Raw genomic sequence first — 27,110 nt, 5'->3', positions numbered from 1 at the left:
GGGTAGGGGTAGTGGGAGGCACAGGGGAAAGGAAAGAAGGGAAAGGAAAAAATGATGAGTAATGGAAAAAATGGAAATAAAGTCTTTGTAAATAGGGAAGGGTGGAGGGGGTGAAGGGAGGGCTAGGAATGGGGAAAAAATAAGAACCAAGGTGCATTATGTAAAGGTACAATTCCCAATGAGAAATGTAATTGTGTTGTATACCTACAATGTACCAATAAAAGAATTTAATACAAGAAAAATTTTTAAAAAATTAAAAAAAAAAATACTCTGACAAAGAGGCTTCCCCAGGGAGATAAACTCAAAAAGAATAATGATAGATTTCACTTCTCATTTGTGTGGATCAAAACAGAGAGAAGGGAAAAAGATAACTAGGACTAACTTGTGTTGGTTGTTTAGTTGTGTATATTCTGGAAATGAAATGAAGTTAATGACTTTAGGGATATGGCAGCAAATTATCGTTGCATTTATATTGATGGTAAACGAATGTATGAACAGTAGGAAAATTATAGAAACTGGTGTGGCTTTCCTGATGTGTTGTTCTTGTTTGAAGAGAAGAGAATAATATAACACAAGGTTGCAATATGCAAGCATAAATTCATACATAGCTCTAAGTTAGAAACATAAATTAAAAGATTATTCTAACTCCTTATGTTCAAAATACCAAAACAGGGGCATGAATTCTAATAATATTCATGCCTCTATTGGTGATTCTCACATTTCCCTCTAGTTTGGAGCTATGCTGGATATACTATCTTGCAGATCCAAACTTTAACACCAGGTGACACTCAAGAACTTTTCCACCCTTCTCTTCACATTCTGTCTTTATCATATCATTGTGAGGATCAAACTGGCATCTGTGAATTTTATTTTCTTTCTTTTCACACCTGCATTATATAATAAAAGAAATTATAAAAAATAAGCCAGGAACTCATAATAATTTTTATTTATAATATGCAAGGAAAATTATGCTGAATTATCATTTTGTGCTTTTACACTAATCATTAATAATTCAGCATTGTATAAGATTTAGCAATGTGATAGTCATTGCGTGTGTTACAGAACATAGGAAATAGCATATATATTTGTGATGCGACACAGGGAAATCTCCAAAATTGAGGGAGGGCATTTGGTTAATCTAGAAGGAATGAGGAAATGTAAGAAGAGACATTGAGGAAAGCATCCCTGATGGGGGAAGGATGTGAATGATCCACAAAAGGAGAACATTGCAGACAATTGCAGAGAAGCAGGCCAACAAGGTCCTCTTCAGATAGGAATAAAGCAGAGCTTGTACAATGGTGGTAGAGAAACAAATCCATTGACAATTGGGGTGGTTTCAAGGTACTTTGGGTCAACCACTGATTTCAGGTTAAAATGTTGTAAAATGGTGGTCAGAAATAAAAACAACTCCATGCAGGCCAGGCCCTCTCCCAAACACATCCATTTTCTGGAAAATGACATACATAGAAGATAGTCCTTCCATGTCTGAAACTATGACTATAAGAAGCACAGTGTTTATTATGAGCACAATGAGAATATGCAGAACTGTTTGAAGGATAATTAGATGGATGAGCAGATGGATAGATGGATGGGTGTATGGGTAGTGAATGGACAAGTGAATAAAGAGTGCATACACTTGATCTCCACATTTGACCTTGAAAAGGTTTTATTCAAAAAAATATTTATTGAGCATCAGGTTTAAGCCAAGCACCATTCCACATCATAAGAGCTCTTTTGACAATTCAGGTTTTCATCTACATTTTTCTAGAAACACACATTTCTTAAGTTTCTGTTCCAAATCTGATGCTCCACAATCTTTCATTCCATTTTGCAGGCCTTACATTCCCAGCTCTAGACATAAATAATTTTCATCAATCTCCAATATTTTATGTAAGCTTCTCTTTGGATTTTTCTTATACTACATTCATGATGTAGGTCAAATTTAATTTATTTTCTATACTCTTTGTGATCCTTATAAGCACTAAAATATTGCAATTCTGGAATTCCTCCATATCATGTGTGCTTTCACTGAAGAATGGATCATTTTCAGTAATAATTTTCTGTTTATTTGTCTATTGTGTTGATATATGAATTCTTAAAAATAGAGTTCTGTCCATTTCACCATAGTATGAATTGTCAAGTATAAAGCAGGTATCAAAAATAAGAAAAGATATTCACAGAAAGAAGAAAAGAGATTCCAAGATCAGAGACTCACTATACATTACTGGTGTGGAGATCCAATATTCAAGATATATGGCTGCAGTTGGAGGAAGACCAGAGAGTTCAATGATAATTGCATGGTTTCTTGCCACATCCACCATGTTTTTGTGATCCTATGGGGTTTGGCAGATGTTCTGATACCTTAAAATTGAGCAAATATCTTCTTCTTGTGGTTCATTGCCTCCTTAAGAATGCTTTGTCTTTTCCTCCTTCCATTTTCCCTGTCCCTTTTGAGGCAGCTCAAATGTGTTTCTTGTTTTACTTATTTTGTTTTCCATTTTACTCTTTAGAGGGAAGAATGAGAGAGGAAGAAGCTCATGGCCTCTCACCCTTAACACCACCCCTGAAAGCAATCTTTGCTTCCCTCCTTTACACCATATTCCTAATCAACTGATACTGTTTGCTCATCTGCTTACTTCAGTCAGTGTGAGGCTCTCCTGTGCTGTTCTATGGTTGTAGATATTTGAGTCAGGATAATGAAGCTAGCAGGTGAGCAACGCCACAGAAAAATTAATCATTGTTTGGCATAGTATATCTTTTCATCATTGGTGAGCAAGGTCTAAATGAGTTTTACTTTCTATCCTGAAATCTCAGGTGATATATTTAGAGTAATAATTCAATCAACCTATACTGTATTCTAGCTTTCTCAGTTTGGAAAAACTTGGTCAATACCAAAATCCCCACTAGTTAGGCCCAATAATGAACTTGTACCATTATCAGGAAAAATACATGGGCATTAAGTGGGGTACTTCTAATCATGTGTAAATAGGAAATCTACTAGCTACAGAGAAGAAAGAGTGTAAGCTGTAACAGAGCCCAGAAAAGTATCTTGTTTCCAGAAGACACATAGAAACAAACTTCTATTACCTGTGGAGAAAGGCATGAAGTAGTCACTTTTCTTAAACTTGCCACTCTCGTCTAGAAAGTGGTGAGGGTCAAATGTCTCTGGGTTAGAAAATTCTTTGTCATCATGTAGCACAGATGTCAGTGATGTCAATATGCTTGTACCCTGGAAACAACAGGCAGAGATAGATCAAGTTATAAGGAAGTCATGGAGCTGAAATATACCATGGAAATCACTGAATGCAATCTTTTGATCTATAACTGAGGAAACCATGTCAGAAGTATTTCTAGATAGACAGAATCTGTAACAAACAGGGATGGGTTAGAGAACAATGGCAGTGATCTTTCTAATGGTGTCCTTCAATCCCATTTGAAATAATGAGTACTAGGTGTTCGCTCCCAGAAGTTCTGCATTTGCCTCTTTATCATCAAGGTTGGGTATGTGTCTCTCCCTACCTGCTGATCTATTTCATCACTGCAGATTTCACACAACTCATGAGTTATATTTAAATCAAAGCCTCTGTCTGCACAGGAAATATCTTTAGTATTTGTTCATAAAGCTTTGTAAATAAACATCTAGTTAACAACGTTCTCTTCTGTAATAAGTCTAAAACAAATATAAAAATATTAAGAATTTATCGCTGCATACAGTCTGCCTTACTTTATAAACAATGAGAAGATCTTTGTTACATATTAAGTCAGCCTGAAAATAAAACAAATAATAAAATTGGAAATATTATTTTATAATAATTCAGGACAGGATCATCACTTCAGGCAACAATCATTGTTTTAAAGCTAAAACAATGGGTGAGTGATTTAGAAAGTCAGAATTTCATACTGCCTTAAAGTGCCATGGCATATATTTTTATTCATTACATAAAAAGCCAAACCTCTACAATGGGCAATTCTGGCATATGTTACCCTATTGCAGGAGGAACTTAGCACAATCAATATTGGCACAGGCAACATTAAAATCTTCATTTTACTTACATGGTTCAATGGAACATACACAGCATGTATAAAGTTTTCTTGCCAAAATCATAGGAATCTAAGCTTTAGAAACCATTCACACAAAATCAGCCTGAGGAACATTTTAAATGAATGGTGAACTGAATTCTTCAGTAAAGTCAACATACTGAAAAGAATTAAGCCAAGAAAGGGGAACTGCTTCTAGTTGCAGCTGAGTACAGAAACAAGATAACCACCATTCTGTGCTTATGGTTGAGTGGACCCTGAATTGCAAAGGAAAAAACTACTAAAATTAGATAAATATTAGCAAAATCTAAATATATGCTCTATATTAGAAATATTGGATAAATGATAACTCCTGAATATGAATGTAATTGTTAATACATTTAGAGATTAAAACAATGCTAAGATTCCATCTTACTCCAGAAAGAATGGCAATCAAGAAATAAAACAATAACAAATGCTAGCATGGATGTGATAAAAAGGAACCCTCCTTCATTGTTGGTGGGAATGCACACTAGTACAACTGTTATGGAAATCAGTATGGAGATCTCTCAAAGAACTAAAATTAGGAATTTCATATGACCCAGCTGTCCCCCTGCTAGGTATCTTCTTCAAAGAGCTTAAGTCATTACACTACAGTGACACATGCATATCTATGTTTATAGCAACACAATTCATAATAGCTAAATCCTGGAAGCATCCTGTATACCCCTCAACAGACAATTGAAAAAAGAAAATGTGGTATTTGTATATAATCTAATACTACTTGACTATAAAGAATGACACATTTGAGACATTTGTAGGAAAATGGATGCACCTGGAAAATATAATGTTGAGTGAAATAAAGCAGACACACAAGCTTAAATACCATATGATGTCTCTCATTTGATTGAGGCAAAGTACAAACAAAGAAAATAATAAAGGATGGGTAGAAAGGTACAAAGGGATGGACCTCTTGCAATAGGGATGTGGTCCAAGAGAACAAGGATGAGAGGTGAGGAGGAAGGGAAGGGGAAATAAGCAGAAAAAAGATATGCCATGTACAGGAACCTAATAACCCCAATTAATGTAAATATTATAGGCCATAACATGAGCTAAGACAATAATTTTAATAGGATGGGGATAGGAGAAGTGGAGGAAGATAGGGGAACTGGAGATAGGGGAACTGGAGGGAGAGGGAGGGGAGTGGGAGGGGAGGGGGAAGGGAGGAGAATGAGATTTGAAAAAAAAGAAAAAAATGCTGTAATATGTACATGTAACTATTCCCCAAGATGACTGTAAACTACATGAACTGCAAATATACACAAATAAAATTTAAAAATTCTGTAAAGATGTTGGCAACAGTGACATAAGGTAATAACTACAGTCAAGTGTCAACTGTATTGATATCAAATCCAATTCTGAATTAGAGTAGGAATTGCTATGTCATCATGACTGCCTAGGAATGTACCCATTCTGGAAGAATGTACCCATTCTGGAAGAAGATTAAGATGTTCTGAAATTCTGCATTTTTCACATATAATAACAAAATTAATCAAAAGTTAAGAATCTCAAAAATACAACAATGTGGTCACCAAAATGAAAAGAACCACATCATAGAAAATTCTTTTCTTATCTTTTCCATTATCTTGATATTAGACATCAGACCAGACAATTTGGCAGAATAAAATTATGGACTAATATCTGTTATGAATTTAAATAGAAAAATCATGAACAATATGTTATAGACAAAACTTAATTGTGTGTACATACTTGTAAATTGTATGTATAGTGAGGTAAGTGTAGCTAATACACAACTATACCAATATATGCAGAGACTACATTTGATAAATTTGTACACACTTTCATTAAAAAATTTACATAAAAATAATAGAAGATGGTAAATTTCAATAACCTGATAAACAAACATTAATCAAATGCTAAAGATGTCATTCTCATCATGAGATATTGAAGCTCTATCCCTTCCTGCAGATCAGAAATGAAATTAGCTCGCCCAATACCACTAACTTTGTTCAACACTGTCCTGAAACTCCCAGCCAATGCAATAAGGCAATAAGGACAAATTAACCACACAGAATTCAAAAGTAAGAAATAAAAAATAACCCAGAAACCAGGAGAAGGCATACTGAAAGTTGAAATAAATCTCCAGATAAACCATTGGTCATTAGTAGTAAATTTTGCAATGTTACTAGATATAAGATCATCATAATAGCAAGTATAAAGAGCTGGCAAAGGCATTTTAAAAACTCACATCAACAAAAGTGTTCATTATACCAACAATCTAACATGACATTTACAAAACACTATACTGAAAACATTGGTGAGAAAATAAAACAGCCCAAATAAACTGGGAATATAACTAATTCATAAATGGAAAGTTCAATGGGTCAAAAAACCAACTGTTTCAAAATTTACTTATGCTTTTACTATCACCCTCATATTAAAAAAATATTTGGGATATTAACAAGCTAAGCCTTTAACACTGACTTGGCAGTATAAATACCTAAGAAGAGATAATATCACACAAGTAGAATAAATTTTTAAGACATACATGACCAGAGATAAAGATATATTAAAAAGCATTATTGCAAAACATAAAAACAGCATAAAGTCCATCAAGCTGTCACATGCAAAATGTTTGCACTTTTATCATCTTGTGTTGGTAGAGATTGGAATCATACAGTAAATTTGAAGACAGTGAGAACCCTGTGGTTCCATGTAGAAGGAATAAACTCACTTTAGGAATCAAGTAGTTTCTGAATTTAATGTCACAGGTCACTGCATGGGGTAGGCTGTTTGGGAAGAGGTTAATGTATCTCTGAATCTCATGCAATACAGCATCTGTGTAGTGCATGTGGCTCCTGTCCTGCATGCAGGGGCTCCTCTGTCTGCCGATCACATGGTCAATCTCTTCCTGGACCTTAGCTAGTAAGACACACACAAGAAATGAAGGACTAGGAGAAAAATGGCACATTGGTCAAAGCAATTCAGGGATACATGGAGCGTGACAAAGACTTCTCAATGGCATTAGAAATATAATTATTTGCCCAAAAGTGCACTTAGATACATGGATTCAAGATAAGATACATACAAATCACTCTCCTGAAAACTAGACACTATGATTTATGTCTTAAAAATAAACAGCAAAATATTGTCCTTGCAAATAAAATTGGAATCAAAAGTTGATTTTTAAATTATTAAAATATTGATTTATTTTAAAAACTTTATATTATTTTAAATCAATTACAACAGATCTATATCTGTGTGTGTGTTTTGTGCGTGAGTTCCATTGTCCTCTCACATCCAAAATGTGACCACTGAACAGTTTACCAGGTTCTACTGAAGCTTATATTCATATTTCTAAGCAATAACACTCTATTTTTTTCTTTCCCAATGCTAAAACATAGCTAATGATTTCCTCATATGGGAAGACAAGAATCTTTATCTTTATCTTGATGCAGTATATATAAACAATATCCACAAAGAGATACACAAATAAGCACCAAAGAACACACAAATATTAAGGTTTTGGGAAAATATGCAGGACTTAACATACCCTATTTTATTAATAGGAAGATATTAATTACTCCTGAGAATTATGATGCTATTCTGAATCAAACTCATTCATATATGACATGGGATATTTCTCTGAAACTTTTTATATGTTTCTTTTCAATCCTGATGAACTGAAATTCATGGCCTATTCCCTCGATTGAATGTTTTTATTTCATTCATTCTTCTGGACACTCGCAGCAAATTTTCTACTAAGATGGAAAAATATGGAGGTCTGTACTCCACAGTTTTTCACTCTCTAAAGAATATATCTGATTGGCAAGCTTCAGGAAACAAGATGAACAAGAAAGCTGAGTCTCTTGAGTAGTAGACCCATACCAAGCATCTTTTTCAACTCTTCACCTCACAATTTCTGGCACTGCCCAAGACTTCTGAGCACAGACTTTGTTTCTTAGGCTCAGAATCTTGTAAGAGCAAAGTTTTCTTTTCCTGTGAAGAAAACTCAGTCACCTGGTGAGTGGAAATGTGGAGAGAACCAAAGCAAGGGAAGCCTCCTTTTTCAAGTTGATTCTCTGCCTTCTTTAACATCTATTATTTCCAAACAGTGATCCTTAGAAGGACTGCAGGAACACCGCTTGTCTTTCTTCCTCTCTAACATCACCTCCCCACTCAGTTAATTATTGCCCTTGAAGCTACTCTCCATGTTTCAATGTTTTGGTGAAGACTTGCTGACTATTTTCTGTCATCTTCTACTGCAACATATATTAAAAGAACTAATTCTCATTCATAATTATTCACATTCAAGTGGAATTCTGACACAGGTCCCAAAGAAAGCATATTTCTTACCTGGTACATAACTGAAACTCTTAAAGGCAAATTATTAAAATAAATTTGTTCATTACTGATCACCCACCTTAAAATTTTTATTTTGTTAAACAGAAGTTTTATGGAACAGACTTCAATAATAAATAAAATCCTTGCCAGGCCTGGTGGCACATGCCTGTAATCTCAGTACACTGGGAGGCTGTAGTGGGAAGATGAAAATTTGAGCACTGAGAAACTTTGTAACTGAGCAAGACCTTGTCTCAAAATAAAAATAAAAATAAAAATAAAAATTTCTGGAGAAATAGATAAATGCAAAGTCCCTGGATTCAGTTGCCAGCACCATAAGTAAAAACAACAATAATTCTATTAGAACAATCATCTTCCTAAATGGAAACACCTTTCTGATGTATCTGTTTATAGATTTTAGATTTATAGATTAATTTGTAGATTAGAATTATCTTAGATAGCCTTATCATATGCTAGGATTTCCACTTATGCTTTAGTAAGGAGAATTTTCTTTTCCCTAAACTAGAATTAGAACTATTAGAATGAGAAAATTTATTTGTGGTATGCTGCACAAAGTAGCCTTTTCAAAATAAAAATTAATATCTGATCCTATTCCAATTTATGTTGGCTGTGGCAGCCATGAATCAATTCCTTGGAACTCAACACTGCACCAGAGTTTTCTCACTTTTCTTGCTGCCATGCTGTCTTCATTTTTTTTTTTTTGAGTCATTATGCCATTATGCTCAAAGATGTTTTAATCTTATCATCAAATGTGGACAGAGTGCACCTGGGATTACAAAAGATTAAATAGTAAAGCTTTACTAAGACAACAACATGAGTATACTACCAATATCTTCCCAGCATCTTCCTGAAATTCACTTGTTCATCATCTGTAGTCATACCTGTGACCTGTGGGTGCTTTATCAGGAGCAGGAGAACATACCTCAGTGTTGTGCTTGTTGTCTCAGTCCCAGCAACAAACAAATTAGATACAGTGACTAACAAGTTTTCACAGGTAAATTCCATTTGTTGATTGTGCTTTTCCTAGGAATAATTTGATTCTATTATCTAACAAGTTATTTGCCAGCCTATGTAATGACAGTGATTCCAAAGACACTCACATTACAAAGGTAATCAACACAAAACCTGGAGAGTGAATATTAGATTACACTTCTGTAAGTATGGAAGAGGCTGGAGATCAGGTAACCCAAACTTAATTTCTATGCCTTTATATCATGCCTGCCTAAAATTTCTATTCATGAGAGTTTAGAATTCTTTTCCATTCTCCTGTACGCTTTCTGCAATGATGAAGTCCATTTTCTTTTTTTCTTTCTTTCCTTTTTTTTTTTTTGGTGGTACCAGGGATCAAACTTGGGTCCTTGCACTCGTGAGGCAGGTGGCAGAACCACTTAGCTAAATCCCTGGCCCAAGTCCAATTTCATTTAATGACATGTTATATCTTCTCTAACATCATTATAAATTGTGTCGATTTTAGTAGTGATGCCATTTCTTTCATTTTTTTATTTAGTTATTAGTGTCTTATATTTTATTGAATCTGTCTAGCTAATTGTCACTTTGTCTCAAAAACCAGATTCCATTTTTCCTCAGCTAGATTATTTTTACCCAAGGGGTAAATGTATTCTAATCAGGGTCTAATTAATATTCTAAATAGGGTCAATGTATTCTAATTATTTTTTTAATTTTTCATGATGTCTAGTGTAGTTTTATGCACACAATACAATCCCAAAGGGCTTGTCAAGCAATAGTGGTCTGACCATTTAAACACCCCCAGTAAATACAGAATTAAGTCAGCACCAAACAATCAAGAAAGCCAAACTGTACTGGTATTTGCATTTTACCTGCTCCATTTTGATCAAGAAACAATCAATAAAATCCTTAGGATTGCTAATATCCAGCGATGCTTGGTGTTCTTTTTCTTTGTCCAAAATATAATTTCTAATATAAACAGTATTTTTAAATATTCTGTTATGACTCTCTGGAAGATAATGAGAGTAGGGAAATTATTGTAGACTTACAAGAGAAAAGAATAACATATGTAAAACAAATGAAAATATATGTTCCATGTAGCAAGCTCTGGTGAGAAATTAAAACCATAAATGTAAATTTTAAAACACGTCTATCATCAGGCATAATTTTTATTGCAAATATATAGTAACTCTCTATGCTCATGGAAAGATTTGTAGAGAACATGATGACCCAAATATCAAAGATGACAACCATTTCCAGTATTCATACATCTTCTTTATTCTATAAAATCATTTTGACATCATTTCACTTTTTTTCATTGATTCTTCACCACATTCTTTTTAAATGTTGTGCATGAATTAATGGCATAGATACTGGCAGGAGAGCACTGGTTTCTGCCAGAAGTCTTGGGGCTTTGAGTATGTCATGAAGTAGAAAATAGCCCTCCTACTTCCAGTGTTGTGAAACTTCAGGACCAGTGGCTGTCTTGGCCACAAGCCTGAGACCCACCCATGCTTGCTACTTGGGAACAGGGGAAGATTTCATTCCCAATCACAAGTTTGAGAATATAGCTACCACAGGGCTGGGGATTTAGCTCAGTGGTGCAGCTGTCTGCCTTGAAAACACAAGGTCCCAAGTTCGATCCCTAGTACCAAAACAAACAAACAAAAGAATATAGCTACCACTATAAAATCCCAGTTTCATCAGAGCCTATGTTCCCAGAGTTAGGAAAAGTACTGGCTGATCTAGGTAGAATCAGCTATGGCCAACACTCATGAAGCATGGTCTAAGGGAGATTCCCTACCCATTTCATTGACTCTGGTGGATACAGCTCCAAATTCCCTGTTTCACACATTTAGGTGTATTAGAAACTGGAATGTCTGCTGGACAAAACCCTGTAACTATATGAAGGCAACAACCAAAGACCATACCTCCTACCAACACCTGCACACAAATTTTAGGGTCAAGGGAACATGTCTTCTTTTTTTTTTTTTTTTTTTGCATTAATGATGGCATTTATTAGGGCACCTGAGTGAGCACTGTGCTTTGTGGATTCCTGGAAGCCAGTGTATTCCCGTCTGCCAGCTCCTGCCACCCAGCACATACCCCGCCTGCTGGCTCTTTGTCCCTCCCCACCCCAGCACCCACCCCTGGTGTCTGTTAATCTATAATCAGAGTCCACATGCAGATGTTAACATGATGCCTGCACTGCCCAAGGTGACTCATCTGAGGCTGTGAGTTCCTGGTCTCCTCTGTGTCAATATCTAACCCACCACACTGTCACAAACCAGTGCTATTTGCCCAGCACCAAGCAGATAATAACAGGAGGGAATGGAGCAAACGAATTCTCCTTTTCCCTAGAAATGGCCTCAGAAGAGCTTTAGGGGCAAAACTGCTTCCCCCACCACTCTTTCTATTTTTTGTCCAAAAAGGAGCAGCTCTGCTGGCTGTGAGTGCTGATGGCAAGAGACATTTGTACCCTCCAGCTGGAGGCCATTCCTGGGCCATGGTGTCTGAGCACCGGCACCCCCACCCTGAAGCCTCTGTGGTGGTGATGATGAAATCAAGGCTAGAGAGTGCCCCAGATGAAAGGGCCACCATGCCTGTTCACAGGGGCACTTGCAGCCACCCTTCTCTCTGAGGGCCCCAACAGGAAGGTTCTGGGGACGATGCTGTGTGAATACACAGCTTAATGGTTACAGCTCACTGATGCCCTCTCTAAGGTGACATCTACATTTAGTCCAATTACAGGATCCAGAGATTTGCAAACATTCATTTACAAGGGAACATGTCTTAATCAACCCAAAACCATGCAACTCCATTTTCTGGAAACAAAAGTCTCACTACCACCCATCCTAATGCCTGGACTCCACTTCATGACACAGTGAACATCACACCAGCTGCACAGGCATCATGTAAGGACACAGGAAACATAAAAGGAAACATGACACTGCCAAAGAATAACAATAATTCTGCAGAAAGAGATTTCAGTTTGAAGGAAATCCATAAGATGTCTGACAAAAAATTTTAAATAATGATTCTATGGAAATTCAGTGGGACACAAAAGAATGTAATAAGCAACATAAATCAGTGAGAAAATACAGAGGATGTGGATGAAAAATTCACCAATAAGCTATAAATTATAAAAAAATAGAAACTAAAAATTTGAATCAATAAAATGAAAAACACAATAGAGACCTGCTGCAACAGACTAGCTCAAGAAGAGAAAGAATTTTGGTCCTTAAAAACCAGTCCAAAACTTAACACAGCCAGTGTAAAAAAAATGATAAATTTTTAAGACTGAAGAAACCTATAAGACATGGGACAAAGTGACTACACCAAATAAAGGCATGTTGGAAACTCAAGAAGACAAAAAAAAAAAATTGAAACTATTTCATGAAATAATGGCATGAATTTCCCAAATCTTCAAAGAGACATGGACATTCAGAACCAAGAAGCTCAAAGGCCCTCACTAGAATCAACCAAACCAGGCTTGCACAAAAACATATTGTTGTCAAAATGTCAAAAGCACAAAACAAAGACAGAATCCTAAAAATCACAAAAGAAAATTGTCAAGTCACATATAAGGGTGGGCACATCATACTTAGAGCATAATTTTCTGTGGAAACTTTACAGGTAAGAAAACAGTAGGAAGATGGAAGATACATACAAAATACTAAAAGAAAAACAAATCCCTCTGCCCCTGAATACTAAGCAAAATTATCCTTTAAAACTGAAGGAGAAATACGTTCTTTCCCAGATAAGGAATACCTGAGGAAATTAATCACTACCAACCCAAACGTGTAAGAAAAACTTAAGGGAATCCTACCACAGATATGAAAAGGTAATAACTAGCATGATTAAAGCACAAATGTATAATACTCACTACAAGAATGGATAAACAAAACAGAAAGCCATGAGAATTAGAATTTAGCATGTTGTGAAACTACCAAATCACAAAAATAATAAAAGAAATGGACAGGAACAAAATACATATAAATCAAGCAGAATAAAATTAACAAAATGACAGGAATAAGTTCATACTTACCAATAATAACTTTGAATGTAAATAAACAGCAATGGAAAGAAAATAGCTGGCTGAATGTATTTAAACAAAAACCCTTATATGCTGCATATAAGAAATCCTAAAAAGGACCCGAGTTCGATCCCTGGTACCAAAAAAAAAAAGAAATCCTAAAGATATGAATAAACTAAAATGGAAGGTTGAAAAAGATATATCGCACAAATGGAAATAAAAAATGAGCCTGAGTAGCTATCTTCATATCAGATGAAGTAGACTTTAAATCAAAAGCTATAAAAGGGGATAAAGTTATAATTATATATTATTAGGATGGAAATTAAACAAGAAGATATTGCAAACATACATACACCTAAAACAGAAACACCCAAATATGTAAGGCAAGCATTATTTCTAAGGGTAGAAATAGATTCTAATACAATATTTGAAGATTTTAGCACCACACTAATATAAATAGTACAATTGGTGCTACAGGACCATTTCTCTCCACTTGCTCCTGGACCACACCCCTCCACTCAGCTGAACCTGAGCAATGTCCCAGAGCCAACCCCTCAACCTTTGTCCTAAGGCTCACTACCCAGAACAGGTAAGAAAATCAAAGAACCCTGAGCCTGTCCTGGAAAATTCCAAAATCCCAAGAGGATGTATGGGTGTCAGATTCTCCTACGTGACCTAGAGTAAACTTTCTTTACCTAAATCTCATTGAAGGTTCATGCATGTGGGCTGCATCTCATACATCCAATTACAACAGAGTGAATTATGGAAAGGACACGAGTAGTAGACACAGCTAACATGACTCAGCACCCTGGAAGCCCCAGTGAGAGGTATCCTAGACCCAGTGTAACATTTTAAATTCCTACATCCATTATCCTCATCACTAGTGCCATACTCATTTCACTGGAGCAAGCCCACTCACTCCAAGCACACAGTCACTTGACTAAACTTTGCTACTTTTTTTCTTATCATGGCATATAATGTCCAATTCTTTGTTCATCATTCATAAGGACCCGGGAACCCACCTGGGAACCCATCATCCATGGTAACATCGAAGTCAGCATAGCCAGGAGGTAAGGCCTTTTGGGGGGAGAGTTTATATTTCTTTTCCTTTCTTTCTAATTTTTGTGCCCTTGGTCACTCATTTCAGTCACAGATCAAATCTTTAAATATCAGGACAGTGTCTGCCACATGAAAAGAAAACTCCCATGAAAAGATAACTTAGCCATGGCATGGAAAATTTTAGCCTCCACCAGGAGCAAGAAAACTTCCTCGAATCTCTCAGGTTTATGTTTGTGCAACATCTCTTTTGCCATGAACCCCTGCAGCTTGGGGATTCCTTTTCAGTATCTAGAGTCTCCTAAGCTTCTAGGAAACTGAATGATTGTACATAAAAGCACTGAAGGTTTCTCATGACCTAATTCTTATTCTTATTCCTCCTGCCCACACAGCTATCATAGTGAATAGCTCATCCATTCTACCTGATCCCCCACTTGGATGCCTTCTGAGACATTGGAACAAATTTGGTTCCCTTAAGAAAAAAACATATTCTTATGTAATGAATAATGTACTTTTGCGGGGGGGGGGGGGGGGGGGAATCAAGAAGTGTGGCCCCCTAATGGCTGACTGAAGTATAACACCATACTCCAATTAGGTCTTTTTTTATGAGACAGAAAATGGTCAGAGGTGCCTTTTGTCCAAGCCTGCATGGCCCTCTACCAAAAGCCTGATATTTGCCATAGAACTAATCCTTTCTCAGGTTTCATGCTGCTGAAGACTTCCTGTTGTCACCCCCTCCCTCCTATAGGCTACTTCCTTACCAATCTGCACCATCAGTGCCACAAGGAGATAAAGACAACCTCCTGAGCCCACCTCATACTATGTCTGGGTCTGCCTACTACCTACCAAAAAGCCCAGGGCTCAGGGAACTCAACATCTAAACCTGCCACCAGTCTACTCCTTTCAGAAGTAGTAGGCGCAGATGGTAGCATTCAAGTTCAGGTCCTTTTCTAGTCATGAATACCCAACAATGCAAAGAGAAACTGGGTAAATTCTTTGAGGACTGTGACAATGAACCCATACCCTGACAATGGCTTTTTATCTGACCTGGCAAGATATCAAGTTCAACTTGGTTCCTTGTTGCATGGAAATAGAAAGAGGATTACAAGAATTGCAAGATGGGTCAGTGATAATGTCTTTTGGGCTGTACCTGATAGTAATTAGCCAACTGAAGTGTTATTTGTGCCCTAAGAAGAGGCCTGGATAGGATTATAATACTGGAAGTGGAGAAACCAAATGGAGGTTATACCTCCACACTATCTTAGCAGGTATGTGCAAGAGCATGCCCAAGCCTGTAAATTATGATAAACTGAGAACCATGAATCATGGCTCTAATAAAAATTCAGCAGCTTTAGGGCTGGGGATTTAGCTCAGTGGTTCCACTGCCTGCCTTGAAAGCACAAGGTCTCAGGTTCAATCCCTGCTACAAAAAAAAGAAAAAAAAGAAAGAAAGAAAAGAAAATCCAGCAGCTTTCCAGCACTGGCTTGAAGAAGCACGCCATAAATGCACTAATTTAAACCTGGAGTCTAGAGAGGGCCAAATTGTTCTGAGTCCATATTTTATTAGCTAACCAGCTCCAAACATTAGGAGGAAGCTCCAAAAATTCCAACATGGGCCAAAAGCTAGGATAAGCCAATTCGTTGATGTGGTTTACACGATTGTTATCAACCATGATAAAAACAAATGGCAGTTGAGTAAGGAGAAATGGCAGGCTAAAGCTATGCTGGCTCTAATGGATAAGGCTCATGATAAAGCCCACAGCTCCAAAAGAAACCAAGATAATTCAAAGTTTGACAGAGGCAAGTCTCGGGGCTTCAAGTGCAAGCAATTGGAGCATTTGTCAGGCCTTAGAGCACTTAAGGCCAGGCCTCAAGATAAAAATGGAATGCCTACGTATCTTGAATGCCTACCTACCTCCCCAAGGCATAAACAATAATAGATATTCTAAATAGGTATCAGTCACCTGGGTGGGTAATCAGGATCTCCTGACCCATCTCAAAAAGGGTCCTTGTTCTTTCCATGTATACTTGTTACATGATTTACTTCCCCAATGGATCAACATTACCTAAGTGGCTATACTTGTAATCTTATTGGTTGATCATAGTTTTGTCCCACCTTGTACCTACCTCATGATTTTGCTCTATAAAACTTCCTTTGAGAAGTGGGCTCTTTGGAAACCCACTTCCTGGGTCCCCTCCTGTCTCTCTCAGGCAGGCCTCTCTCCCTTAATAAAATTTCCTACTCCCAGACTACTCAAACCCCAGCTGCAGCCGCCCCACCCTACTCACACTGAGTTCCCAGGAGAGCCCCTAGCTTGAGTGGGTGGCACACTGGGAGAGCTGCCCTTTGGGCCTTCCCCTCACAGTCCCAGGGCTTGTACATATCCTTCAGGACCAAAGCGCCCGCACTAGCAGGCATCCGCATCCGCATCCTGCCTCAGCTCCTGGAGGACATGCTGGAGAGAGAATGAGCCAGAGGGACACTCTAGTGCATTTGTTTGCCAGGGGGATGTGGTAGCATAGTGGGAGCTATTCTGACATGTTCACTGGAAGTTGTAAAAATGGGCGGCAGTTATCTTCTGTGACACTTTATATCTCTGAAGTTCAGCTGAACACCATGGCTGGAGCCAGTGTTAACCAAGTAGTGTATCCTGGACCTTTCTATTGCCTAAAAGTAATCTTGGAAAAAGAAGGGCCTCTTCCTTGTTTAGAGGATTAGGCCCCAATATAGTGGGGGTGGCCCCCTCTAGAACAATATACTTTGCTGCTTACTCCAACTGCAAGGAAAAATTGAATGGTGTATTTGTTCCTGATTCTACCCAGGTTCACTTGATTTCAGCTGCAGTGGCAGGTCACTTCCTGTAGAAATATAGACTAACTTAAACCTCATTTTACTGCAATCACTGCAACCAACCCCATTTGGCTTATAAAGACTCATTTACAGCTGATGCAAGGAACCATGGGGAAAAGCAAATGGGTGCTTTTGAATGTATCCATAAAGTGTATCAGACAGACAGACTTAAAGGATTTTACAGGGGCATGTCTGCTTCCTATGCTGGCAAATCAGAGACATACATTTTGTTATTTATGAAGGTATAAAGCAAAAACTACTGGAATGTAAGCCTTCTATGATAGAAAATGGTGATGAGTCTGTGAAAGAAGCATCAGATTTTGTGGGAATGATGATTCCTGCTGCCACCTCAAAAACTTGTGCCACAACTAATAGCATATCCACATGAAGTTTTAAGAACAAGATTATGTGAAGAATGCACAAAATATAGATCCTTTTTTCAGACACTGTCTTTGGTGGTTCAAGAAGAAGGTTATGAGTCCCTTTACCATGGTCTAACAACTCATTTGGTGAGACAGATTCCAAACACAGCCATTATGATGGCCACCTACGAATTAGTGGTCTACCTACTCAATGGATAGCAGCACAGGCTGCCACACTGCAAGAGGGAAGACCAAAAGATTACAGTGGATCATGGAATATTGGAGCCAGCATGGTGGACAGAAAAAATAGTTTGGGAACATGTACTGTAACTATCCCTAGGTAGAAGTTTGGTGAAGATAGCCACACCACATTACTTAGTCTTTCAGTAATGTGGAAAAACCTCAGCCACCTCTAAAGGAAATGCCTTTGGAAGCACTCCTTTGTCAAAATTGCCATTTCTCTTCCATGTCAACCAGATACTGTTGTGTTTTACTGACCTATAACATTAAGAGTATAGTGTTTATTCCATGAGCATTTTTCCAATCTTCTAAACAAAGCCATCCTTAAATATATACTTACTGTAGATAACATAAATATCTAACTTCTGACTTTTAATTCCTGTAATACTGTATGATAACAATGATTGGTAGATACTCAGTATTATTCCCATTTTGCTGAGATGACTTGGCACCAGTAATCACTATTTTTGACAACCATGGAACTGTATTCTAAATATCTGGTGTATTAAAATATTTGAGTCTCTTCAGCTGACAGGTGCTTGGTGTTTATTATAATGTAGACTTCAGATTGTTACCATATAAAACTCATATCATAATACTTTGCAGAATAAGAAATTAAACAATAAAATATTGGTCCTTGACCATTTCAGTGACTTCAGTGTGCCCTCTTATTTTATGTAATGTTATGGAATATGAATGAATGCATTTGTCTTTTGTAATTTACTAGTTTTGAACATGAATCATCACCTATCTATCATATCTAGGTATCATTTACTTAAATTAGAAATTTTTATTGCTTTTGTTTGCTTCACATTATGAATTTGTACCTGAATTTATTTCCAGGTTAGTCAGTATAGATTATACTTACTTGGTAAAGAAAATGGTAATTTTCAGTTTGACCCTTAAAAAATTTTTTAAGGTGATATTAATGTCTGGGACAGTGTTTTTAATTGACTTTTATAAATGAACAAGGTGATTTTAACAATGAAATTTATTCTGACCTAGTTTCCTGAATGATATATCATAGAAAGATTCAGGTTCATTTGGGTTAAATGTGCTAATAGGATATAGTTTTTAAATTTTGCTGTTGAGTCATCTGTACCTTTTAATACTTTAATTATATCATATGTATGATCTTTATGAAGATGTTTGCTATAATACTGTTAGGAGACTTTGCCTACAGATATTGTTCTCCTGGTGAATGAGACTTCTACAATTAAACTCCAGTGTGGTAGTCATTTCAGTATACCTTAACTTCACATTTTATACAATGGCTTTATCTTAAGACTGACTTTTTGTGAATGCATTTTGTGGCCTTTTTGGGAGGTAAGAGAGTTAGGAGAAAATTTCATGTTGAGTTTAAATATATATATTGGTCATGTATTAGACAAAAATAGTATGTTCATAACATTTTTCAGAGTTCTGGCTCTGTATTTTTTGAAGATCTTAAAATATGTTAAGTGTTCTGTGTACACTGTAGTGCCACACATTATGGAAAAGCAGCAAGTCATTGCAAGCTTTCTTTGCCGACACCAATGAACATAGTACCCTCTTAAATTCCCCCATCTTGATTTCTTTGTAATCAACAAAACTGGATGTTTTTGAGATGCTCAGTTCAAATTTAAAATATTCCAATCTATTTGGAGAGCAAAGGCAAATTTAGTCATTACCTTTGGAAGTATTAATATCTTTTATGATAAATTTTAGCTTTGAATTTATTGTAAGACCAAAAAGAATCCCTCCCCAAATGGGTTTCTAACTTCAGTCTGTAGAGAAGGTCTCAATCTGTAATGTTTGCCTTTTCAGGTGCCATTTATACTGCCTAAAACAGTGCCATTTGCCTTGTGAAAATCCATAAGTATTAACTGTGTTGAATGTAGAACACTCTCCCTAGTCTTACTCATCTCAGTGCCCCACAAATGATGAAGAATGATATGAAAACCAGCAGCTAAGAAACATCTTAGTTACAGCAAATTCATAAGTATCCTTCTGTTTGTATTTAGTAAGTAAATCTTACATTGACCTTTAGTGCATTGTGTTCAGCTTTTTTTAAGTACAGTGGATCCTTAAGTTATGACCATCCTGACATATGAATAACTTGGGTTATGACCAGAATTTTATTTTAAAATTATGCTTAAATCATTGAGTTATCCCTTGATTGCTGCTGCTTGTGCTTTCAGATGGTCTCAGATGCTGATTTAACCCTTAAAGAGTTCTGGAAGGAGCATACAGCATCCTTTCCTGTGTGTGGTTAATTGAGAAATCCTGGGCCATTGTCTCTCTAAGGAATCAGAGATCTGCCTGTATACAGAGAGAGAATTTGAAGGCTGTGTAGTGGAGCCTGAGCCTTCATTGACCAACCTGAGTTACAATCAGCCCTTGGGAATGAATTGATTTCATAAGTCAAGAGTCCACTGCGTTACGTATGTACTGGAAAGAAAAGACACGTTGAGTTTCAGATTTTATTTGTGCAGTAACTAGAAAGGAGCAGGTGAAGTCTTTTCTGTTTTTTTCCTCCTGAATACAATCTGCCATAGTTTACAAATGACAATTCAAAAAAGAAAACTATATATAAACGTTACATATAGTTTGTCTCTCAAATTTTTTTTGAAGATTTAAAAATTGATTGTTTTCAGGAAGAAAAATGCATACTCAAAAGTACTGGACTTTTTTAAAACTATGGGTTGTATTCATTTGTTTGCTATCAGATAATTTTAAAATTTTCTAATACAGAGGTAGTCAACACTCCAAATTAGTATTTTTTTTACAGAGCTTTCTTAAAAAATTGAACTGAACTCACTCAGGTTCAATCAGTATATACTGGAAGTACACCCTCATAGAACACCCTCCTAGCTGATAGAACTCTTCTGCCCATAACTCCTAGAAATGGTTCCACATCCTGAGGATTGCCAACCCTGTGATTGAGCTATACAGTGCTTTTAATTCCAGAGGAAAAAACTCCCACTAAACCTCTGTCATGATTCCCACTGTATAACTTTGTAGAACCAACCTTACTAGGTGAGGCCCAAATAGATTTGTAACTCTGAAAATCCATGATAGAGCCTTTTGTCTCCTAAAACCTAATACCCACTGTGGATGTTAGGACCAGCAGAGTTGGGGTTGTTCAAAATAATGAGTAAGGGCTGGGGATTTAGCTTAGTGGTGCTACACCTGCCTCACAAGCACAAGGTCCTGAATTTGATCCCTAGAACCAAAATAATAATAATAATAATAATGAATGTTTATTCCTTCACTAGAGTATAAACATTTTGGTGCTCTTAAATTTGTTTTTAGTCACAAAGTATTGATTTGAATTTGAAGGAGTTAAGTGCTAGAAATCAATCTGTCCCTTCCTCTTTAGAATTCTTTATGTCTGCCTTTTGTTTACATGCTCATCTGCCCAAATTTAGTGTTATAGGAACAGACTTCTTTGGGGCTGATAAATAACGACCTTTTTCTCCTATAGTATTGATCATGACTTGAACATTCCTAAGAATATACATATTTCTGAATGATTTAAATTGAAAGAAATTTTAATATACAAAATACAAGGTGCTTTCTGTCTATTCAAATCTCTTCTCCATCATGTGTTTATATTTCCCATTAATCTGTACACTGATTTTTTTGCTACTCTTCAAAACTGAAAATTCGAGTTCTGTTTTTATGTTAAACCTTTTGAATGTGTACCCCAGTGTATGTGAACAATTATGATACATAGCTAAATAGTGAACTTCAAAGAGTCAATAACTTTTGCCCATTCATGTGAGTTTTGCTATTGCATTTATGTACATGGCTATAAATTATGTACATTTATTCTGTATTTATGTTAACTAGCTGAATTTTACTTTAATTGTTAAAATTCAAACAATTAAAATAAGCTTATGAAACTTAAAAAATTAATTAATTAATTAAAATTTCCTACTCTTCTTGATTTTGGGAACATGAACTCAGCGTATCAGACATCTAGCAGGTGGGGAGTTATAATATTTCCCTATATCATTTGGAGGTCCTATGTCACTAGTAGAAGGAAAGAAAAAGTAAAAATCACAATTAAAATAAAGTTGAAACAAAACATATACAAAGATCAGTGAAACAAACACTTTTGAAAGGCTAAACAAAGTTGACAAACATTTAGATAAACTAACCAAGAAATATAGAGAAGACTTAAATAAACAAAACTAGATATGAAAAAGGAAACATTAAAACTGATACTGAGGTGGGGTCAGGGATTTAGCTCAGTGGCACAGAGCCTGCCTCACAAGTACAAGCTCCTGAGTTCAATCCACACACCCCAAAAAACAGATACTGATAAATGAAAGAAAGGCAGATGAAAAGTAGGAAACAAAAACTGCAATTTTAAAATTGTACTTTTATGAAAAACAAGCTTTAGGACACAAATATTAATATGCCCTTTTCCCTTACAAGCATCTCATTCAAAAGGCAGAAAAATTCCTGAGTCTTAAAAGCACAAATAGCCTCAGCCTATGCTTTTCAGGAGTAAATGGGTCATCATCCTTCATTAAAAAGGTCAATTGCCTTTAATTTAATTGAACCCAATAGATTCCCAAATTCAATAGACTTCTTCCCATCCTCAAGAAAGCATATTTCAGTTTCAAACATATATGAATTGTCTCCATTCTACCATAGCTCACCAGATGGGTAAACCTAACAGATGTTGGGAACAGGCATCTTAGATCACCCATTCTGAGAATACCCCAAGGACACATAAAAACACTCACACTCTGACCATAATCTACCTCTGACTCTTAAGGGGCCCCGTGTACCTTTTTGTTGTTGTTGTTGTTAAATTCTTTTATTGGTTACATTTTAGGTATACAACACAATTATATTTCTCATTGGGAATTGTACCTTTACATAATGCATCTTGGTTCTTATTTTTTCCCCATTCCTAGCCCTCCCTTCACCCCTCCACCCTTCCCTATTTACAAAGACTTTATTTCCATTTTTTCCATTTCTCATCATTTTTCCTTTCCCTTCTTTCCTTTCCCCTGTCACTCCTACTACCCCTACCTCTTTGGACCTTTTCTTCCTATTTTGCATTATCGATTACTCATTCCAATCATTGGTACATTTTAGGTATACAACATAATGACATTCGAGAGAAGGTGAGCTGGTCGCAACACCCAGAAGGAAGCTCCCTGCCTCCATCCCAGGCTCCTAGGGCAGAGAAGCTGAGCCGGTCCCAGCACCCAGAAGGCAGCTACCCCGCTGCCATCCCAAGCTCCTAGGGCAGAGAAAGTGAGCTGCATGGGTGCCAGAAGCACCCCCCACCCCATGGAAATGAGAAGACACATAAACAAGCCTCAGAAACAGACTTACAGATCACCTACAGCAACCCCAAAGGGAAACGAGATGGAACAATCTGATACTCAACCACCTGGACTCTCTGAACTGGCAACAAAAGAGGATCTGGGAAAAATGAAATAAGAAATAATTACTCAGATAACAGCAAAGATTGTGCTCATGGTGCAAGACATGATTAATAAATCTAGAGAAGATGCAGATAAAAAAATAGAGGATCTGAAGAACATGATGGAATCCCAACATAGGAAACAAATTGAAGCCATAAAACAGATACAAACAGATTCCCAAGAGATTAAAAACTCCATTGAAAGTCTGCGCAGCAGAATGAACCAATGTGAGGATAGGATTTCACATATAGAAGAAAAGATTGCAATTAGTGAAGGGGAAAACAAAAATTGCTTTAAAATTGTAAGGGAACACAAGAAATCAATCCAGCAGCTTCTAGACAATGCAAAGAAGAATAACATAAGACTGATTGGAGTCAATGAAGAAAGAAGAGAGAGTGCAGATGACATACAAAACCTGTTCACAGAGTGATGGCAAAAAACTTTCCAAGCAGGGGGAAAGAACTTGACATACAGATAAGTGAGGCATATAGGACTCCAACTAGCCTTGATCCAAAAAAAATCTACACATAGGCATGTAATTGCTAAGATTCCAGAAATCCAACAGAAGAACAAAATTCTACAAGCAGTTAGAGAAAAGAAACAAATCACATACAAAGGAAAGACCATCAGAATCACAGCAGACTTCTCAATGCAAACCCTCAAGGCAAGAAGACCTTGGAGTGAAGTATTTCAAGCCCTAAAGGAAAACAGCCTCTAGCCCAGATTGATGTACCCTGCAAAACTATCTTTCAAAATTGATGGAGAAATAAGATACTTTCATGATAAAGAGCACCTCAGGAACTTCATGAATAAAAAATCAGCACTCCAAAAATTTTAGACTATATCCTAGGAAAAAACAATGAGGATCACAACTCCAGGAAACCCAGCAGAATGAATCCATTGGTCATGACAAATTAAACAGAAAGGGGGAGAATCCAACAAAAAGAAAAAGTCATGACAAGGCTTTTAAAACTTTTAACTTCATCTCCCTAATGAGTGTATAATTCAATCTTGTTATTGTACTGATTAGTATTTTTCTGATTCTAGAATTGCACACCTTTCCTTGTGCTGTACTGGCTATTTATCATCTTCTTGTGTCTACTTTTTAATTGTGTTGTCTATGAGCTCTAAGAGTTCTTTATATATTCTGGTCATAGGTTATATCATTGTAAATATGGTCTGTTTAAGGACTACTTTTCATTTTAATGATGTCATTTAAAGTTCCAAATTTTGATGGAATCTCATTTATCAATTTTTTTCTTTTATATATCATGTCTTTTGTATCCTAGGTAGTTTTTGCCTATCCTAAATTCATAATCATTTTCCCTTATAATTTCTTCTTAAAATTTTATACTTTTAGTCTTTCATATTTAAGATCATAGATCCCTTCAAGTTATTTTTATGTGTGGAAATAAAGGATTGAGGTTAATTTTTTATATACAGATATCAGGTGTTCTAGAGCCATTTGCTGAAAACACTATCTCTTCCTTGGCTCTTGAATTGCGTTTATATTCTATAAAATGCTAATGTTAAATAATCTTTCAAAACTCAGTGGACCATATATGTGTGGTTCTATTTCTAGATTCTCTGTTTTATTCCCATGATCTATATGTTTTTCCTTACACCAACACTGCCTTGATTACTGTAGCTTTAGAAGAAATTTTTAAATTACATACTAAACATCTTCCAAAACTGTTTTTTTAAACTTTTCTAGGTCCTTTGTACTCCTACATAACTTTTAAATTTCAATATCCAATTCTTCCTTTATAGCAAGTATACACAGACCTGAATTCTCATGTATACCTTGTGTTTTCTAATCCTGCTAAATTCAAATACAAGTTCTAGGGGCTCCTAGAGATTTCTCAGTATTTTCTCTGTAGATGATCATTTCACCTACATATAAAGATTTTGCTTCTGCCGTGCCAATCCTATCCTATTTGTGCCATTTTGTTGCCAGACTATTTTGGTGGGGACTAGGTTTCAAAGTTTAATGGACAGATAAAGAGTAAGCATATCTGTCCTTGTTCCCCACCTTAAGGAGAAAGCATTGTATTTTCTCCATTCATATAAGGCATTCTCACTGGAAGTATGGCGTACATGTCTTTAATCTGTTGAGAAGGTTCTGTTCTACTTCTAGTCTCCTGATAGCTTTTATCATGAACAGCTGTAGAATTTAGTCCAATACTTTTTCTTCAACTAGTGACAGGATCATATGGCTTTTTCTTTTCCTCTGTTAAAATGATGACTTTTGGGGGTGGATCTTCCAATGCTGAACCAACACTGCCATCCCTATAATAAAACCACTTTCTACATACTGCCTGATTTGACTTCTAATAGTTTGTTTTGTTAGACAAATTTCTATCTATATGCATGCATTTTTCTTCTATTATCTTCATCCAGTTTTAGGATTAGCACATGCTGATTTCCTAAAATGACGGGAGAAGTGTTCCTTCTTTTTTCTGCTTTAAATGTTTGATATAATTTATCCGTTAAAATGTATATGAGCCTGTTGTTGTCATATAGGTAGGTTTTTCAAGCTAGGACTATACTTTTTTTAATAGGTGCTATTCAAATTTTATATTTCCTCCAGAGTTAGTTTCATTAATTTGTCTTCCAAGTTACTTCTTAGATTTTGTCAAATTTATTTCAAAAAAGATTTTTGTAATATGCTTTCTATATCCTTTTAAATTCTTTAAAATCTGTGGTAATGTTTCCTAGATCTTGATATTGTAATTTTAAAAATGTGTAATTGATATTGTGTAATAGGAAGAAAAGTTCTAAAGGAGCTGGGGTAGGGGAAAGGAAAGAAGGGGAAAGAAAAAATATGAGAAAAGGAAAAATATAGAAACAAAGTCTTTGCAAATAGGGAAGGGTGGAGAGGATGATGGGAAGGCAGGGGAAGGGGGAAAAAATAAGAACCAAGATACTTGTGTAATGGTACAAGATCCCAATGATGAATGTAACTGTATTTTATACCTAAAATGTACCAATAAACTTAATGGGGAAAAAAAAGATATTATGATATTGACATGAATTTATTGGGGTGGAAGGATATCCACTAGAGTTCTTTAAGTTAAAGAAAAAGCAGATTGCAGAACAGTATATATGGGGCCAGGGATTTAGCTCAGTGGTTCTGCCTCCTGCCTCACAACTGCAACTACCAGAGTTCAATCCCTGGTACAAAAAAAAAAAAAAAAAAAGCAGAACAGTATATATGGCAATGTCAATTATTTTAATTTTCAAAAATGCATTAATGGATAGAGATAGCAAAAAATTATCTGGAATACTGTCACTTGACTGTTTTAATCTGTTTCTAGGAATAAAATGCAGAGCAGGTTTTTCTTCCAATTTAAGAATATTTTGGGCTTCTGGTTCTATAAAAATTTTGCTAAGTGGAGGAAATAAAGAATTGCTATATGTATATTAGGTGATGGATATGTTAATTACCTTGATTTTAGTAATCATTTTAGAAGGTATCTTAAACACATATGATTTTGTCAAATACACTCCATAAAAAAACATCAAACAATATAATTGAGAGGATCAAGGGAGCAAACTAAAGGATGCAGAAACAACTCCAGACATACGCAACCACCTTATCTTTGAGAAAGGAGCCAAACACCTTCACTGGAAGAAAGCCTCTTTAAACAATGGTGCTGGAAAAACTGGCTTTCTACATGCCAACAATTGAAACTAGACCCCTATCTTTCACCATGCACTAACTTAAAATTAAAATGGATCAAAGATCTAAATATAAAAACAGAAAC

The 27,110-nt window shown here is 36.2% G+C and overlaps 1 protein-coding gene and 1 pseudogene across 1 annotated transcript in view; one reads left to right on the top strand and one right to left on the bottom strand.

Moving 5' to 3' along the window:
• Positions 1-288: 288 nt before the first annotated feature.
• Positions 289-27,110, bottom strand: part of LOC101710504 (cytochrome P450 2C9-like) — a 37,067-nt gene continuing 10,245 nt past the window's right edge. Inside the window, exons 4-8 of the mRNA XM_087184950.1 lie at positions 10,239-10,375; positions 9,282-9,423; positions 6,773-6,960; positions 3,075-3,229; positions 289-1,447 (exon numbers count right to left, since the gene is read on the bottom strand). Of these exons, the coding sequence (XP_087041076.1) occupies positions 1,267-1,447; positions 3,075-3,229; positions 6,773-6,960; positions 9,282-9,423; positions 10,239-10,375 (803 nt within the window). The 3' untranslated portion in view covers positions 289-1,266. The remainder of the gene's footprint in view (positions 1,448-3,074; positions 3,230-6,772; positions 6,961-9,281; positions 9,424-10,238; positions 10,376-27,110) is intronic.
• On the top strand, positions 16,926-17,935 carry LOC101710635 (solute carrier family 25 member 36-like; annotated as a pseudogene).

The sequence above is a fragment of the Heterocephalus glaber genome, unplaced genomic scaffold (assembly GCF_053883595.1).
Source record: "Heterocephalus glaber isolate CG9 unplaced genomic scaffold, H.glaber_assembly_v1.0 deba00001497, whole genome shotgun sequence".
NCBI lineage: Eukaryota > Metazoa > Chordata > Mammalia > Rodentia > Bathyergidae > Heterocephalus > Heterocephalus glaber.
Note: the sequence above shows the minus strand (reverse complement) of the source record. Positions and strands in the feature narration are given on the sequence as shown.